Raw genomic sequence first — 18,828 nt, 5'->3', positions numbered from 1 at the left:
AACCTTTTGGTCAACTATTAAATGACAATTAGAGTGCAGGAATTGCAGAAAAAATATATTGCTTTTGCAAATCTCTAGAAAACATTGCAGCAGTAAAAAAAAAGATTGCCATTGTGCAAAGCTGTGCAACATTCTGCATCTGGGCTGTTTTATGTACCATACAAGCAAAATAGAACAATTCTGTGCTACAACCCTTCACTAACATGTATATTATTTAGAAAATGCAGCATATGTTAATTTGAAATGTCATGCACAGAAACTTCCAGTAAAAAGAATACAATGTAAACACTGCTGGACTGACATATTTCAAAGTTCCTTCAACCCTTTGCCTCAACAATTCAAGACACATCAAAGCAGCTAGGTTATCATTGGGCAGTTACAGTAAAGACCACTATTTTGCCACATTTCCTTGTTGCAAGGCCAAGGGCATCAGCTTTCACTAGTGTTGCTGGTTTTGCTTCAGATACTCAAGGTTGGAGACATCAGCAGTCACTTGAAGGCTCCATAGGTTCAGATCGGTTTGTTTGTTTGTTTGTTTATTTGGTGTGAGGGAGCAGAGAGATCTGCTGTCCCTTGCTTTTAATTGGCGGATACAGAGGTTCAAGGTCAGTGTGAATCGACCTTGTCAAACAGCTGGGTGGCCTGTAGAGGGTCAAGGTCATCTCCAAAGGTTCAAGGTCATTGTTGGTGAAGGCAGATACATCAGCTGTCGCTAGGCAGCTCAAGCAGTCCAAGGTCAATGTGGAGTCCAACATGTCAAACAGCTGGGTAGCTCATAAAGGGTCAAGGTCATCGCTAGGCATCTTCAAGGTCATTGTTGGGGAGGGGGCATATACATCAGCTGTCACTTGGCGGCTCCAGCGGTTCCAGGTCAGTGTGATGCGAATCGACCCTGTCGAGCAGCTGTGTTGCGACAGGACAGAACCGGCCCCTCCACACAGACTGCATGTACTCTCTCATCTCCCTGTCCCAGTCTGATGCCTCTGGGACACCCAGTACTACGTCCTCCTCTGCAACACAAAAACAGGACATGTCAGGACATAAAGAACTTATTACTAAGCTTTTTCTACATTTCAGTTAAGGATTGGAAGTAAAATCTTCACTGCAACATGCAATAAGAAAGAAAGGCATCAGCAAAGACAAACTCTGTGCTTGTAATACTTTTTTTCAACCAGATCACTTAGGCGGCAACCTGAGTCAAAAGCCAGGTTGCACCATTAATATTCCTCTGCAACACAAACAGGACATGAAGAATGGAAGGTTTTTCTACATTATAGAACAAAATTTAGGAGTTGAGACAATTTCTGTCAACCAAACATTTCAAGGAAGGATAGAAAGTAAAATCTTCAGGTACGCTCAGCACTACTGTAACATCTTTCCCTGCAACACACCGACAAAAAAATACATTCAGCAAAGATGATGTGAGAGACAAGATTATGAGGATACATATGGCCTTTGTTGGCAAGTATTGACCATGGCAGAATCCTAATTTACATCTGATTCATCATCGGCTATAGCTGGCCTTCAGCATTGGCTATGGCTAAACAACTATAGGAGGATAAGTCACATTTATAAGGTAAGAACACCTGCAGGCCAATTTTGATACAATAAAAAGGAGAGAGATCTCTTCATAAAAATGCCCGGAGTTAGACATGCAAGACTTGGGAATAATAAGTTATTTGTATACAAATGCTTGTTATCAGTTTCATCAGAAAAAGCATAATTTGTGTCCTCACCGAGGAACTCTAGCAGCAGTTCGATCAGCTGGTTGGTCTCCTCCTCTCCAAAGCAGTCGATTGAGGAGGTGATTTTCTCACTGTAGTTCCACAGCGTCTGGCACACCATGGACGCTAGCTCCCAATCCGTACGGCCGAAATCACGCAGGACATCAACCAACCTAAACAACAAAAACAAACAACAATGAATAAACAATCTCTGGCAAACCAAAGTGGCCAGCTCCTAGGTTGTCCTCCCAAAACAACTGCTAATCATAACAGACAGTCAGGATAAGCCTATTATAAAGGGGTTAGATTTCTGGGTACATGTCTGCAATGCCCCCTTGCAGTTGCCAGTTATTACTGCAGCAACAGACACCTGTTAGAATCATGACAACAAAAAAATCAAAAGAACCATCAAGAAAGTGTACTGCTAGTTCACCTTTATCCGTAGGGTAACGTATATCTGTTGTTTTTAAAAGCATTTTTGGTTTCAAATTGCAAAATATTCAATGTCTAAATATGAAAAAAGATATTGCTGTTTGACGTCAACTTCATATCCCTAAATACCCCGTTTTAAAATATGTTCCTAAAAACAACGGGTATAGGTTACCACACAGATAAAGGTGAACTAGCATTACAACTTGTGGTATAAACTCTCCAGTATACTAGTAATAAAAGAAAACATCTTACTTCTTGACCCCTCCCTCCTCCTTGAGAGTCGGTCTCCGCTTCTCGTCCACCATGAGGTTGATGAGAACTCCGCAGGACGTGAAGACGACCTCCCGACTGCCGGAGTCCAGCAAGGTCACCATGATGGCGTCCACTGGACAGCAAAGACAAGGGCTTGTTAGTTGTGCTTTATTTTTCATCTCCAGGCAGATCTGCCAGTGGCATAAGGAGTTTAGCTGGCCAAGGAGTGTTCTGAGCCACTGAGGGCTGCCTGTAGATTACTTTTTTTCTAGTCTTCTTTAGTAATACATTTTTACATCAACTTTATTAAAGTTGTCAACTTTAAAAAATTCAAATTTTCTTGGGGTTTGGTGTGGTTAAAACATATGAGGTTGTTTGGGAGTTAATGTTGTTAGTTTCCCTTATCAAATTTGTCATCTAAATTGTAAGCGTACTTCCATCAATTCCAAGTCATGTAGTTGATATTTTTTTTGACAGAAATAACGTCTGTGCCAACAAGCAAGTTTCTGTGCCGGGACAGAGGGATGGGTCCTGTCGACAGCCCTGGGTAAACTCTCCAACACACAAGGTCAACCTCCTTCCCTCAAGGTCGCCCCCCTCCCCGTACACTCACCTTTCTTCCTGCCCAGGTAGTCCCTGACCTCGGCTGACCTTGTGAGGTTCCCGTAGACGCGCGACGCCTCCACGATCCCCTCCATGTTGTCAGCCATGAGCATGCTCAACATCCCTGTAACCAAGGCAACGGCTTTATTTTCATTTTCCATCCCTCAAGATTCAAGGAAACACAACAACATTGTTACCTGAAATAGTCTTAGTTCTAAATAAACCATTATAGATCTTGTAAATTCTGGGGAGAAAAATGCGTTAACAAAATACATGTACTAGTAGGGTAAAAAAAAGTTTACAGGGAGACGAGTTTGCGAAGAGAAGGTTTCCAGAAATATAGCAGAATTTAAACTCTCAAGAATATAACTGAACTTACAGTAGCTAAACTGCGGTACTAATGCACTCCTATTGGAAAACAATTACCACTGGGAAATACATCATAGCACAGGTAGCTTCTTTTTTTTGTAAAAATACAACAAAATGCAATGAATGAAGAAATACCAGTTAAAGAAAGTTAACACAATATGTTTTCCTTACTCTCAGCGATCTGTACTTGTTTCTGCTCGATGGCGCTGTTCTTGGATGGGTAGTAGGACAGGTTGTTGATGGTGGCGACAACATTCAGCACCAGCTCCTCACATCGAGCAATGCTCTTATTTCCTGTCAAGTAAGAAAAAGAGAAGGCATGTTTCTTTCCTTTTCTTCTTTCAGAACTTAGCATATTGCTACAAACAGCACTTTAAAAGCAGATTTCTTATCTGTCTCTTCTTCTAAATCTTGCTGTCTAGATAGAACAATCATCATACAGCAGAAGCACATACAGGAAACTTAAAAAACATTTTTATCCAACTTTTCAAAGTTACTGGAGGAGATAAGGTTTGAGGTAATGGTTTGCTTAATGCTTGATAATGTACAGTCACGTCCTAATGATCTTTGTCCATGATCTATTTTGGATCTGTATAAAATAGGGCATGAATAAACACTTTCGCTTCCCACGAAAAATAAGTGAAATTACAAACACAGAGTGACTCTTAGATTTAAGACAGCGTAACTGTTCAAGGTCACACACCTAGTATCTGCAGCAGAAGGTCGACCAGTTTGTTGTTCTCAGCGATGGCCGCGCCCACGTCGGGGTGGATGGACATGTTAGCTATCACTCTGATCAGCTGGGGACGGGAGAAACAGGCTTGTTTGTTTGTTTGTTACATACCCAGTAAACTGTTTCACTGCATAACACACCAGGACATGCTAGCAATCACTCTGATCAACTGATGACAGGATAAAACAGGGGAAAGGTTAGGGATAAGTAACTTGTTTGTTTGTTTGTTTTACATACCCGGTAAACTGTTTCATGGCAGAACACACCAGGCTTATACTGAAGAGTACAAGATGCATATCCAAAGAGAATATGAAAAAGGGACCTCAGTCATAAAGTATTGACACTGTATTCCTTGAGCAATATTGGAAGAAACCAAAAGCTCACCTTAATCATGACATCTTCAGTTTTACTCGGTCCAGTTTTACCCTCTCCGTCCACAACTTTGCCGTCTTCACTTGCAGCCTGGAAGGAGAAAATGTCTTCAAGTCATCTTCAAGTCTTAGTTAGAGAATGTAAGTAGAGACTTGAGATGCAAGAAACTATCCTTTCCACCTATTAAAACATTGTTGAAAGGGGTGAATGAACAACTTTCTTGCATTCTGTGCTGAAATGATCAGTTGATCAATATTCTACGAATAGAAGATAACATGTGATACAGATTTTGAAAATATTGCAGTTTGAAACCAATGTCTGTTATTTGGACAATTTGTAACTACTTTCTTTTTAGAAACAACGGATATAGGTTAGCGCGCGGAAAAGAGTAAACTAGCGTTAACTTCCAGCCTGACTCACCTTTTGAAAACAACAGATATAGGTTACCCCGTGGATAAAGGTTAACTAGCATTACCTCCACTAGCCTGACTCACCTTTTGAAAACAACGGATATAAGTTACCCCACAGATAAAGGTGAACTCCGCCAGCCTGACTCACCTTTATGTCCAAGTCCAGGAAGGTCCTGAGCACGCCCAGTAGCGTCTCCATGCAGCCATGTTGGTGGAACAGTGCGAGGCGAGCGTCCTCAGACTTTGCCGAGAGATTCCCCAGGATGAACAATACCCGCACTACGAGGTCCTGTCGGCAACGAGAACAAACACAAACAATAAACACAACGATCTAGAAAAACACAATCATGCCATCCCCTTGGAAATGACAAGAAATAGCCGCAACTACATGCTGGCGGATCAAGATGAACCAGCATAATTATATCTGATGCCTAATGTAAATACAACAGACATACACATCAGTTCACAATTAACCTCAGCCTAAAGCTTATACAAAAAAACTCTGAAGCTTCTTAAATAGATAGATGTAACAGCAAGGAAAACAATATATCCTTCTTTGAACTGAGACAAGTCTGTAGGAGAAAATAGAAATTAATATACCTTTGCTCTCTATGGTTCAGGAAGCATGAAGAAAAACAAGATTTTAAGATTTGGCACAGAAATAATCTTCTTGGTACTTTGTATTGGAATTCTGATGGCCTTGCAATAAGCATATACAATGCAAATCACACAATAGACAGTTGAACCTATCTACTTCAGAGGTATTCACCTATGCCAAATCTGAATAGACATACCTTGGCAAATTATCAATCATTACTGTCAAACTATTCATGTGCATTGTCACGTCTTTAGGTAACAAATTTATGAGTCATATTACAAATGGTGTAACAAAACTTCTGTGTTGTTAACATGATGGGTTGAAAAATTCCTTCTAAAGCTTTGCTCAAGCAAGATATTTTCTTAACCCTCAAGCTGCCAGAGTTACAGCCCAAAAAAATGCTTTCAGTACCAGGATTTGACCACTAACCTCTGAAAAGAAACCCTTGGACAAGGCCGATGCCCCTAACTTCTGGGTTTCGCGGGTTATACTCGCACAATGCTTTTAACTTGGGTGGGAATACCCAATTCCAGTAATAACCGGGCACAGCACACAAGGCATATATCTGTATGCCGGATATATCAGGTACATGTTTTGGCAGCTTAACAAGTTTCAGGACAGCCCTTTAGAAGTTGTTCCTTACCTCCTTCTTCTGGTACTTCTGGAGCAGTCTGAGGTAGTTCTTGAAGCATGTCTTGTCCTGTGACATCACCACGCAGCAGTCTGTGCTCAAGGTCAGCTTACTGTGAAGGTCAAAGGTATAAACGACATTCAAACTAAGGTTCTACTGCTACAAACAAACTACAAAAAATTACGATAAATAAACCTTCCACCTATCCTGTTAAAAAAACAAATGCTGCCTAATAAACAACCACCTTTTAAGTCACCTTGTAGAAAGTAAGAATTCGTAGGTAAAAGTCACAAGGCATTCACTTAGACACACCAGACTTTATAAGTATTATCAAACCTGCACAAGTGACCACCTCTACATAAGGACCCCCTGGCCAATGTGACCACCTTTTGGCAGTCCCGTACTATATAGACAATTTTCCCACTGACACTACTTAGTATATTCATAGTGACCACCATATTTTATCAGTTCTCTGCATTCTTCTTGGACAATTTTGACTTTGACTGTGTAATTCCTTACAGTTGAATTTCACACCTATCCCAGTACACACCTGTTGACCTTGACCGTACCTGTGTATTCTGGAGCAGTTCAGCATGAGGTCACTGTCTCCATAGTAACAGCCAATCACAGAGAGGAGCTCCCTGACCACACCCTGTGTCAGAAACTTGTCACGGTTTCCGGAACTGTCTGCCATGTTTCGCAGCACCGCTGTGACCTTGTGGGGGAAAGATAAGTTTTCTTAGGTTTGATGAAAAATGCAACCAGGCTTTTAGCCAGGCATGCGTCATGGTGTCATTTGGACGCTTTTCTTATAATATCAAGAAATTGAAAGCCCTTACACTGGGGAGCAGATCCTCTGACAAGCATGAAATTCTGATTGTCCAGGGATACCATTAGGTCATTTGTGGTCACAGTCTTTTACTGTGACACCTCTGACAGTAATTTTGGCCTTCAGGATAACTTAGCATGCGCCATTTTAACTTAAAATTTTCCCAAACTCTGCACCATGGATGCCCCCGGATCCCACTACACTAATGGCGCCTATATCACTTGCCACGACTCAACAAGAAAGTCGGACCCTGAATTGTAGATAAAAAGGTTTTAATTTACTGATTCAAAATGATGTGTCTCACCTGTACTAACAAGTGCCCTGCCTGGTCATTCGGTCTGGAGGAATCTGCATTCTGTAGAGGGGAAAAAGTGAATAAGATTACAATCAGTCAAAATAAAGGGAAATAATCCGTCAGTGTATGCCTTATCCACAGAACATGTGTACGCAATGATGTTTTTTTTTACCTTCATCATATTTAGTTTGTTCAAGGGATTATGTAAGACATAGACATTCTTTTCAACTTATAATAGGCAACTGCACCTGTCCAGTAAATATCAATTGCATCAACATTGCATCACTAGTACTTACCGTAGATATGTCACTGAAGGTTAGACATCTAGGTAATAAGATATGGCAAAAAGTTGCTTGAGTAACTGCTTTTTGGCGTACTTACCATAGAGTTAACACTAGACAACAGTTTGCCGAGGGCCTCGGTACAGTTCACTGCGCTCAGCTCAGTACTTACCATAGAGTTAACGCTAGACAGCAGTTTGGCATCAATACTTACGGTAGAGTTAACACTAGACAACAGTTTGCCGAGGGCCTCGGTACAGTTCATCGCACTCAGCTCCTTCATCAGCGCTGCGTTCCCCGAAAGGAACTTCAGCGCTCCGCAGCAGTACACCAGCGCCTCGCATGATTGGTTAGGGTCGGCCGTCTGGACTACGCTTACCAGTAAACCTACAGTTGTAACATCATAGGAAAAGAAGGAAGTTACCACAACAGTGGTCATAGTGGCAGTGGGTTGTTATCCACTGTGTTTAGGATACAGTATTGGAACGGTTGGCCATCTGCACTACACCTAAGTTCTAACATGGAAATGAAGGCAGTTACCACAGCAGTTGTGAAAAGGTACAGATAGTCTCATAGTCTTTTTTGAGGCTGTAGGGGTTGTGGGTTGTTATCCACTGTGTCTAGGACACAGTATTGGAAGGCAGAGCCCATCCCTCTCCTTCCACTGCCTTTTACCTCCTAAACCAAAGTCAGGTACCCATTTTTACATCAGCTGTGTAAAGTCTGGAATCAAACCTGTGACATCTCAGCCTTATGTCCTCTAACCTAACCACTCCACCATTTGACAACACATACTATCCTAAGGTACGATAAGTAAAGTTTGCTAACCATCTCTTAAAAAGAAGTCTTCAAAATAAGACACTCACCTAGAATATTGGACTCTAAGAACAGGTTGTCGTTCTTCTCTTCTTTGCTGATCTTGAAGACCAACTTACAGACATTAGTGAGGTTCTTGCCAGACACCTTCAGCTGTGAAGTGGTATAAAAATATGTTAACCTTTTATACACAAAGCCTCAATGTCTGACAAATAGATACTTCTCTTGGCACAACATGTAACATCAACTGTCATAATTCCACCAGGTGCCATAATACTGCCACATGAGAAAAAATGAACGAATCTAAAGTGATTCAAAGGGATGTACAAAATGAATGTAACATACTTCAGATGTGTAGGTGTTTAAGACAATCTTGAGAAGGCCTCTATGAATTTTTTTTTTATGTGGCAGTATTATGGTACCCTTAGGAATTATGTGAGTTGATGTTGTGTGTTCCAAAATAAGGTAGTACAGAAGCCGTTAAACTACATCATTTCATTTGTATTGGGGTTGAAACGACAAATTTTAAGACAAACTAAGCTCAAGTTCTATCACTCCCTTCTGGACTTTTGTACATCCAGGTAAACAATATCTAAAGGCAATTAAATTTCTGCACAGATTACTTCCAGATGTTGAAGTAACATCCACCACTCTTCTTCAGCATGACTAGAATGAACTGGCAGAACAAATAAATATCAGTACATCTAACCGTAACTGAAAAACCAATTGGTACAGACTTACTGCTAAGATAAGTCTGGCCAGCTTTAGCATGATCCTGGGGTCGTCGATGTCGATGAGTTTGTAGAGCGTCTTGAGAAGTGCGGAGCGCCGCTTGGCCGCCCGACCCAGCAGCCCGGCTGTGTCTAACGTGGTGTAGAGCCGGTCGCACAGGTCACACAGCGTGCGGTGCTTCTTGTCTGTGAAGAGGCAGGAAAATGTCAGTTGTGTTCTATCACATAGATCAGCCAATTTTGGTTAGACATCCAGGTAATATTAATAAGATACACAAGATAATAGTCACAGGTCACAGAGAGTACGGTGCTTCTTGTCTGTGGCAGGGAGGAAGGGCAAAGTGTCAGAAGCTGTACAATTTTTCTCATTTCCAAGAATTTAAAATCTTGAATACTTGATTCGAACATTAGAACTGCTGTTGTTGTAATTTTGCCTGAGGGCAGCAAATTTTCCCAACTTCTGGTGCATTTTGCATGGAAACGTGTTTTCTCAGGTTGGTATGACAAATAAAATACAATGCAGTGTGTTCCACATCACCCTCGGTCCCAGTCCTCCCGCAGGTCCGATTGCCCGATAGCCAATCGGGCTGGTAACTAGCGTGATACGGAATACACCATGTTGTATTCTATATTTACTGAGCTGGCCCATACCTTTTGAGTGGCTCTCCATGTCTGTAAGAATCGGCAGGACGCTGGTGTTCCAGAACAGCGCTTCCTCTGGCGTCTCGTCGTCACGGCGACCCCCGCTGCCCGACCTCGTCTCCTTCCTCTCTGCGGAGGATGGCTGGGAGTGGTACCCGCTCTCCCTCCCCGTCCTGCCGTCTCCTCCCGCCTCCTCATCACCTGCCCTCCTGACAGAAGAAAAACACAAACATTGGGATGTTATTAGTCGATGAAGGCTTGACATCTAGATAATAAGATATGCCAAATAGCAATCTTGAATTTGTGATGCCTTCTATTATCTTCGAATATTTTCCGGGTTGATCTCCTTCTCCTGCTTTTCTTTAAAAAAGTCTAATATACAAGACAGTAGGTCTTTCTTTAAAGAGGAGAACAAGGGCCCTGTGGCCCTGACCATGCACTGCCTTACCCTGGGGAGCAGCTTCTCTGGCAAGTACACAATTCTGATTCTGAGCAATTTTAATAATAATAAAATAATCTAATCTAATTCATTGGAATGGGATTGAAGTGGGATCTCCACTTCAATCCCATTCCCCACTTGGTCTCTCAACTCCATTGCAGATTTTCCCCTTGCAATTTTTTCTAGACAAACCCCTGAACTTTAATGATTTAAAACATTCCCACATACCTCCTGCTTCTGGCGCTCCCTGCACTGCGAACCCTTGGCGGGGCCTCGGCCCCCTCCGCTTCCGTCCGCTCGATGTAGAAGGAGGCGGGGGTTCGCTCCTTGGGTCCGCTGTGTACGCGCCTACCCGGTACATCACCCTCCACAGGAGAGGGGGCGGGGGGTAGTGAACCTCTTCTCTCCACAGGGGGTTTGGGAACTTTTCCTGGACAAACATAAAAGGCATCAAGTTGTGCAAAATACCAGCAGACGACATGCCAAATTACCCGCAAATGAAGGAAAGGGTTTATAAGATGAAGCAGCAGACAGCAGAAATTATCAATTGCAATTTTGTGTGCATGTGTGTGTGTGTGTGGCTGTGTGTGTGATTGTGTGTGTGTTACTGTGTGTGTGTGTGACTGTGTGTGTGTGTGTATGTGTGTGTGTATGTGTGTGTGTCTGTATGTGTGTGTGCATGCGTGTGTGTGTGTGTGTGGTGCACATGTGTGTGTGCAAACATAAATTATAACCTACCATCTGTTAACACTGCCTGCCTGAGGTCCCTGTCTGCCAGGTTATCCTGGCTCCCAGCCTTCATCATGCGCCTAGCCACAGAGCTGTGTGCGTGTGCATGTATGTCTGTGTGTGTCTGTGTGCGCGTATGTGTCTTTGGGTGTGTATTTGTCTGTTTCAATGCTTTTGTGAAGCTTGCTAGCGGACGGGCCTGTATGTGTGTGTGTGTGTGTGCATCACTGTGTGTGTAAACATAACCTACCATCTGTTAACACTGCCTGCCTGAGGTCCCTGTCTGCCAGGTTATCCTGGCTCCCAGCCTTCACCATGCGCCTAGCCACAGAGCTGTGTGTAAGCATGTGTGTGCGCGTATATGTGTGTGTGTGTGCGCTTGCATATCTCGATGCTTTTGCAAAGTAACATAACCTACCATCTGTTAAGACCGCTTGTCTCAAGTCCCTGTCGGCCAGGTTGTCCTGGCTCCCAGCCTTCACCATGCGCCTAGCCACAGAGCTGTGTGTGTGTGCGCATGTGTGCGTGCGTGCGTGCATGGGCACATGTGTGTGTCTCTGGGTGTAAACATCACCTACCATCTGTTAACACAGCCTGTCTCAGATCCCTGTCGGCCAGGTTATCCTGGCTCCCAGCCTTCACCATGCGCCTAGCCACAGAGCGGCCCGCCAGCGGCCTGGCCAGGTCTATGGCTGGGGGCTTGGGGACCAACGGGAGCACGTCGTCAGGAACTGGCTTCGGTTTCTGGAAAATAACGATCAAACAAACAAAATCAGAAGCATCAAGTAAGCAGCATACATCACACTGTACACATTCTATATGATAGTGAGGCTTCTTCACCAATTACTAGTTTGAATCATGACGAGGGGGGTACAAAAATTTCTGGGATAGTGTTCTTGCCACAAAAGCGCCACATACATCGGCAACATATAGCGGCAAGATGCAGAACTCCAGTTAAAAGCTCTGAGTAGGACGTCTGATAGGCATCAAAATATAATACTTACTGGTTGTGTAAAAGAAAACTCAACTATCCGAATATCATACCTTAGTTTACTTTCCAGAAAAGCAGTGAGAAAAGGGCACCTGGACTTTACTTTTAGCTCAGTGTAATATCAGTCTCCTTGGTAAAGTTCATGAACCAAAAACAGAACTGGTCTTAACCTTGTCTAAGATTGAGTATTGTACTGCACCATACTGGTTACAATGTTAGACAGCAGGGAGAAGAATAGACTATGTTAAAAATGTGCGAATAACTACATTGATCTGTCAAACTGATGGATTGAGTAAGACAAGAAGAGGTCAATTTGTTCCCTTCAAGCTTTTGAATCACAATCGTTTTGAATGAAAAATGGTAGAACACCTGCCAACAACATGGAGTAATCCATCACTAGATTATAGCCTAACATTCATCAACACTGACACATTCAGGACACAGCAACATGGTGGGTCAATAAATTGATTATACCAAATTTATCTTATACTGTTTTTACCGTAAACGATTTGTAGATGTGTGTATCAGCGTCACCACCCAATCTACTAGCACAGCAACTACGTTTGTCTGTCCTGTTTGTTCTATTTTGAATGGACAATTAGACAATCTTTTGACAAGAAGTTGTGATAAAGAATTCAATGTGCTAATGATATATAATTGTTCCTGTACAGTCGTCAGAGGTGTATATACAATATACAATATACTTGCCGAGTCCCCTATATTGGGCACTGAATTGACAATTAACGAAATTAATTGAGACTTATCAAAATCTTAACTTTGACATTATATTCTCAGTTCTAAAAATATATAAATTGTATTTTATTATCAAAATGAAATGTATCAAAGCTGAATAATGGCCACAGACCACATTCAATACTTACATGGTCTAAAGGAGAGAGTTTAGTTGAGGATGTTGGTCTGGAGTCACTACCATCAAAATGTCGAGATCCGAGGCTGGAAATAGAGGAAAAAAGGGTTTAACTTTAACTATCCAATATTTAAGACATACGCTAAATAAATTTCCACTTTTACCACAGATTTGGAACTCCAGAGGATGCCATCCCTAAAACTCTGTACAGACTATAGTTTACATGAATGTCAACAGCTTCTTTAATAAGTGCTTTCCTAAATAAACATCTATGAATCACAAATATGCAATTGTCATTTGTCAATAAGCTTTACTGGGAATTGTTGCTTCCATGCTATTTTCAACGCTCAAAATCGAGGCAGACCAGGCCTGGAGTGAGACTTTTTTTACAGACCGTCAGCTTGGTCCATTTGGTTGGAGCTGATGATACCTGTATAGAGACATGAACCTTACCTAAAAGCTGATGGTGGCCGTGCCTCCTTGGGCCGACCGCTGTCGGTACCGAACAATCTCCTCTCTCCCTCCCGCGGTGTGAACGGACGGTTGGTGCGTATCGTACGGACGGACTGGCGTGCTTCGTTGATGATCTGTGACGGTGTGGGTTTGTCGGTGAGCGGAACCGCGTAGAACGGCTTTTCGTCGTCCTTCCTGCGTCTTCGCCCACTCATCATGACTGGAGGGATGTGCTGAGATGAGTCTGTTTTCTATTTGTTTCCACAAGTCTTGTTCTTATCGCCTGTTGTGAAAGAAACAAATATCATGAGTGGATGAATGCTTTGCCTAAGCTGCAAGTTGAATTAGTCTGGGTGCCATCCTCCATAGTTACCGCTGGCTTAATATTTTTTTCTTAAATCCATGTTACAGTTTATAAGTCTTTAAACAAGAAAGCTTCTGAAAAAAGCTGGCCGGTGCGTATTTTGGAAAAAGCCTGGATGTTAAACAAAATCACACGAAAAAAGAGTTTTTAAACATCGAATTACTGAATTGGTCTTTCTTCTAAGTTCTATTTAAAAAACACTACATGAGATTTGTCTAACAAAGAAAGAAAAAAATTTAGCAAGTGGGGTTCGAACCTACGATCTACGGAAGATAGGTACCGTGCTGTATACCGCTCGGCCACGCTGGCTCGATTACGCAATAGCACGTATAGAAGGGCTATTTGGTTAAAGTGACCGATCCATGCATCCATCCATCCATCCATGCATCCATACAACCACTTCTCCCGTTTCAGTGCTGTGCACCGGCAAAAAATGTGGTTGGCAAGTAAAAAGATTGAGCCAGCGGTTACTGTGGAGGGTGTTACCGGGCAGGCTTTGACATTCTGACAATTTCTTCTTAAGGTCTTTATTCAACATTTAGTTTTGACACAAATTGCTATGTCAGGCACAAAATGTGGTAGAAAGGCTTAGGAGCATTTTTTAAAGCTGGGATGAACAAAAGACTTCATGCCGATAATGATATGGATCCAAAAATCACAAATTGAATATTACACAATATTCTAGTTTGATGGTCCATAGTAGGTAAGAGGAAAAAACAAATTCCCAATAAAAAGTCTGGTTACTAGTAGTAGTTGGTTTATTCATTCATATCACAACACAATTCATATATTGATCATGAGTACATTGTAGTGACTACACTTGTAAGTTATACTGGCTAGCTTAAATCAGCCAGGAAGTGACTAGTCCTGTTGACCTGCCCGTACTCAAAGATTTTGTCAAAAAATCAATAAAGTTAACATTAACAAGTATCCAGAGTACAAAACATGAAGGCAAGTGTCTGCCCTAAAAAGCCTGGCCTGCACTGAACAATGCCATGACCTACTCCCGTGAATCGCGTGTGACATAACTATGGCACTTCACAAGTAGCTTCTCAAAGAGTTTAGCAACCAGCGGCTTTCCAAAGGAAACCGGATACACAGTTGATGTGACAAGTGGCTGTTGCTAAGACGGAGAAAATGAGGTTAATTTTCCACCTCTGCAGTTCTACAAAACAACCTGTTACACCTGTCTGGTAAATCCTTCATAATACTCAAGAGAAAAAATGAGAAAGGACAACTCTATTAGTATTATAAACAAAGACCTCTATCATTTGTATGGTACTTAGCACCACCATGTCATTTATAAAGCCATGGCTGTACAATTGTACTTTACAATATTGAAAATATTCAATTTTTCAGTTACAAGCGTAGTCCAGTGGTTGGCGACCCTGTCTCTGGACCAAGGGGTTGTGAGATTGAATCCCGCAGCTATGTTGCTAACTGACACACCCTCTACTGCCTGGAAAGGGTAGCAGTCCTTAGGACGGGACATTAAGCTGTCTTCTATCAGAAAAATCTGGGGAAATTAAACAACGAAACTGTAAAAATTATACATAGCACTTGTCTTCTCTTTTACAACCAATGGAAGATTAGTTCTTCAGTCTTCACTGAGTGAAACTGGTTCAAAATCGCAAATATGTGGCATAATTATAAATGACATGTTGTGGTTACCTATACTGAGCTAATAGCAGAGACAGCAATTTGGGACATCTTTAACTAGGAGTCACAGAAAAACATCATTATACGGTCTGGTACACGTATATGTCTTCGTCTGTGTATAGTTTAGTGGGTGTAACCCATTTAATGATGTGCACAGTGGTAATGCTGCATATGTCACATCAAACAGGTGGCAAGGTATTTGGGTTGTCAACTTGGAATCTGGAGGCCCTGGGCTGGAATCCCCAGCAGGCCACAATGTTGTGCTGATTGGAAAGGAAATGCATGGACATTGTTTATAAATTATACCTATTTCCTTATTTGACTTACTATCCTTATCTGTTAAAAATAAGCCGAGCTGCAGTCAAAGATGTCCTCTAGTCTCGGATAGTTTCAACTTTCAAATGGTTCTGCGTTGCGAACACTGACATTTTTCTTTTCTAACTTTTGTTGTGAAATCTAGTAGAGGCAAACACAGATACATGAGCTTACTGAATTCAGGTCAATTGGCCTATATAAAGATTAAGCAAACATTTACCTGTTGCCAAAATAGCCATCGTTTTACTCGTGTATTAGAGATGTCTCTTTTATATGTTTCTGCTTATTATCTAAGATGTAACAGTTAATATAAATCTGAAGTTTGAATAAGGTAACTTTACACAAGACTCCTTCCATGTAAATTACAACCTGTGTTGTTGAGTTTATTTACCCAGCTGTTTTAAGTACCCCTGGGATTCACATGACCTCCTTGTTGTCCTTTCCTAATGTTTTCTTTTTTGAGTGGAATTATGCAACATTTCTTTAGAATTCTTTATGATCAAACTATTGTTTTCTAGCTGCAAAACTTATGCAGGATTTACAATGCATTCACAGCACGTAACGTTACTAAATGATATTTGTTACTACAGAGTCTGACTAAATATAAACACTAAAGCAATAAAACTTCCTCTGACAAAGGAGCCACACGGAAAGCACGAATGTTGAAAACACGACCGAGGGAGTCACCCGTCGTGATTTCGGGCTGGAAAAGGCAGGGGCCGGGCCGTTTCCATGGCAACAGTTTGCCATTTTGGAAGCCTCCAGCTCAGGTCAACACAACAGACGACGGAAACGTCAAACATTTTTGTCCGAAACGTCTACAAATCAATTAGGCAAGCATTTAGGATCCCCGGAAGTCAACATCAACCTCAGGATTTCAGGGTTAAGAGGAATTCTAGTCGAACAAACGACGTTTCATTAAAATTGCATTACCTCTCTCGTCGATATGTCAAAATCTCGATTCAAGTTTTTCCTTTTCGGTAACCACCCCCCGTTGGCGACCAAAGATGCGACGCCGTTTGCACAAGTTCTGGACACAAACCTGAACTCTTACCTGCGGCTACGAGTCGGTGGGTTCCATGGCTTAGGGACTGGTCGATATTTAGCGGGGGGGGAGGGCCGGTCGTCAGAGGGTCGGGTCAAAAAATTTTTCCTAGGCCCTCCCCCCAGGTCAGAAAATTTTTCCTAGGCCCTCCCCCCAAGTCAAAATATTTTTCCGAGGCCCTCCCCCCTCCTATGAAATTTGAAAAATATTAAAGACGCCAATAAATCACTGCGCTCCCGTTTGGAAATGTCTTCACGCCATACTTATGATAACGTTACTGTTTTTCATCGCGAGGCAGATCTCTTACCCCTAGCAAAAAAAGGGGAATTGAATGGCTCGGAGCCCATAAATATATGATTCTTGGAGGCTACTGTGTTCTTCTGATATTCATAAATCCACTCTATCCAAACAACGCCACAAACTAAGTATTTTGTACCTGGATTTCTAGTAGATTTGCGCCGCTTCGCGGCGCGCGCCCCGCCCCTTTACTTATCGCATTACAAGTTCATGGGGTCCGAGTAGCTTGTCGGAGACTATTTTCAATTCAAATACCTTCTGTACTTTTTCTTGGTTCTGTGGTGGCAATAACTGACGGTTATTAATCGGGGGGAAATGACAACAAAAACGTCACGATACGACTAACCAAAGCACGATACGACTAACCAAAACTGTAGTGGGGAGGGGGGAGCCGACGTGTGACGACGATCCCACGGCGGGGTTGACCGGTCGCCTCTGTAGCTGCCGGCGGGCGTGAGAACGCAGACTTGTACTTGGGAGATCTTTTAAATATGCCACGCTTTTTGGACATCAATTTTGTCGGTCAAAAATGACGGAATGGGCAAAATTGTCGGGAAACTGGAATGCATTACGAATCTGACACGTTAGTTCAAATTCTTTTCCCTGAATTCGAAGCTGTGTGTGTATCAGTGGCCTTGTGAACAGTCACGCTTGTGATTTTCATAGTTTTATAACTATCGACAAAGGAATCGTTCAACGATCAGTTTAAGTTAAATAATGTTTTCCTCCTGGTGCAAACTGAAAACAGACGCCAGTTTCCCGGGTTATTCGCAAAGTTTTCCGCTTCTAAGTGATTGACGTAACTTAGCCGCGATTTTTGGCGCCGCTGCTGGCTGTGATTGGTTGCAAGTTAATTCTATTTTTCGCATAACGTGGCAAGCCCTGTCAAATCGGTACATCTAAAGACTGCCGCCAAGGCTGTTGTCATGGTAACGACACGTTTAGCAACATTTCCCATGCAAATCGAGTTACGCATGTCTTGTACTGCGTTTGATCATTATGATAGTTCTCAAGTCGAGGATGTGTACAGGTTATAACGTTAACAAGGAAGCGAACATGAAACAAGGAAAGCTGAATTCACAAGTCTCACCGGCCGTTTCACAGACGGCACTCTGTCACCAGTCATCTTCCAGAGCGTTCCAAATCATGAAAGAAAACACGCATTTTCCCGTCATTTTTTGCGGTAAAATCTGAGGAAAATACCGACATGTGTTGGTACGCGTACGGAGATGTTGACAAGAAATGCAAGTTCTTCTAAGACGCCAAATTTTGTCACCGTGACTGAATTGTGGCATTGCAAACCGGAAGTACATTTTTACGTCGCATTTTGGTAACTTTATCGAGAACTTATTATAGCATGCAGTAGAACACTGAGTATAGTGTCCCCGGTCCTGTATGAACTTCGGCTTCATCATTTCATGCTAATTGCCGCGCCAGCTTCGTAAGAAAGGTAAACAAATTTTACTGATATTTTTTTCTTAGCCCACCTTTATACAAACGGTAAATGAATACTGTAACATAGATATTTTTACAACGTTGTAGCGTTGTTAAACAGAGATAGGGTCAAAGGCGCGGCAGTGAAATATTACTGAACGAAATTTCAGCATGTGGAGCGCAATTTTACAATGCCGGGTGCCGAACTCGGGCGTGAGGCGTGAGGCGTCTCAAGCTTGTGGAGGCCCGGGGAAATTTTGAAATCTTGACCCTCTGAAACGGCATTTCCTGCCATTTGAGGGACAAATTTTGCTGGTAGATCGAGCAAATTTTTTTTCCTAGGCCCTCCCCCCGTCTCAAAATATTTTTCCTAGGCCCTCCCCCCGGCTCAAAATTTTTTTCCTAGGCCCTCCCCCCCCAGACGACCGGCCCTCCCCCCCCGCTAAATATCGACCAGTCCCTTACTCCCTGGCTGGAAATCGGCGAGATCAGCCCCAGGAAATGGGAGAAAACATG

At 42.4% G+C, this 18,828-nt stretch overlaps 1 protein-coding gene across 1 annotated transcript; it reads right to left on the bottom strand.

The window, feature by feature from the left end:
• Positions 1-548: 548 nt before the first annotated feature.
• On the bottom strand, positions 549-13,446 carry LOC118416417 (armadillo repeat-containing protein 2-like). Its single transcript, XM_035821515.1, has 20 exons — positions 13,199-13,446; positions 12,759-12,831; positions 11,536-11,630; positions 11,305-11,375; positions 10,386-10,587; positions 9,728-9,927; positions 9,087-9,262; positions 8,396-8,498; positions 7,744-7,916; positions 7,258-7,308; positions 6,694-6,839; positions 6,137-6,236; positions 5,044-5,184; positions 4,498-4,575; positions 4,084-4,180; positions 3,552-3,674; positions 3,022-3,135; positions 2,409-2,541; positions 1,737-1,897; positions 549-1,010 (listed from the first exon to the last, which is right to left on the bottom strand). The coding sequence occupies exons 1-20, from the start codon at positions 13,414-13,416 to the stop codon at positions 838-840; spliced, it is 2,628 nt and encodes an 875-aa protein (XP_035677408.1). The 5' UTR covers positions 13,417-13,446; the 3' UTR covers positions 549-837.
• Between the last annotated feature and the right edge of the window lie 5,382 nt (positions 13,447-18,828).

The sequence above is a fragment of the Branchiostoma floridae genome, chromosome 5 (assembly GCF_000003815.2).
Source record: "Branchiostoma floridae strain S238N-H82 chromosome 5, Bfl_VNyyK, whole genome shotgun sequence".
NCBI classification, from domain to species: Eukaryota; Metazoa; Chordata; class Leptocardii; order Amphioxiformes; family Branchiostomatidae; genus Branchiostoma; species Branchiostoma floridae.
Note: the sequence above shows the minus strand (reverse complement) of the source record. Positions and strands in the feature narration are given on the sequence as shown.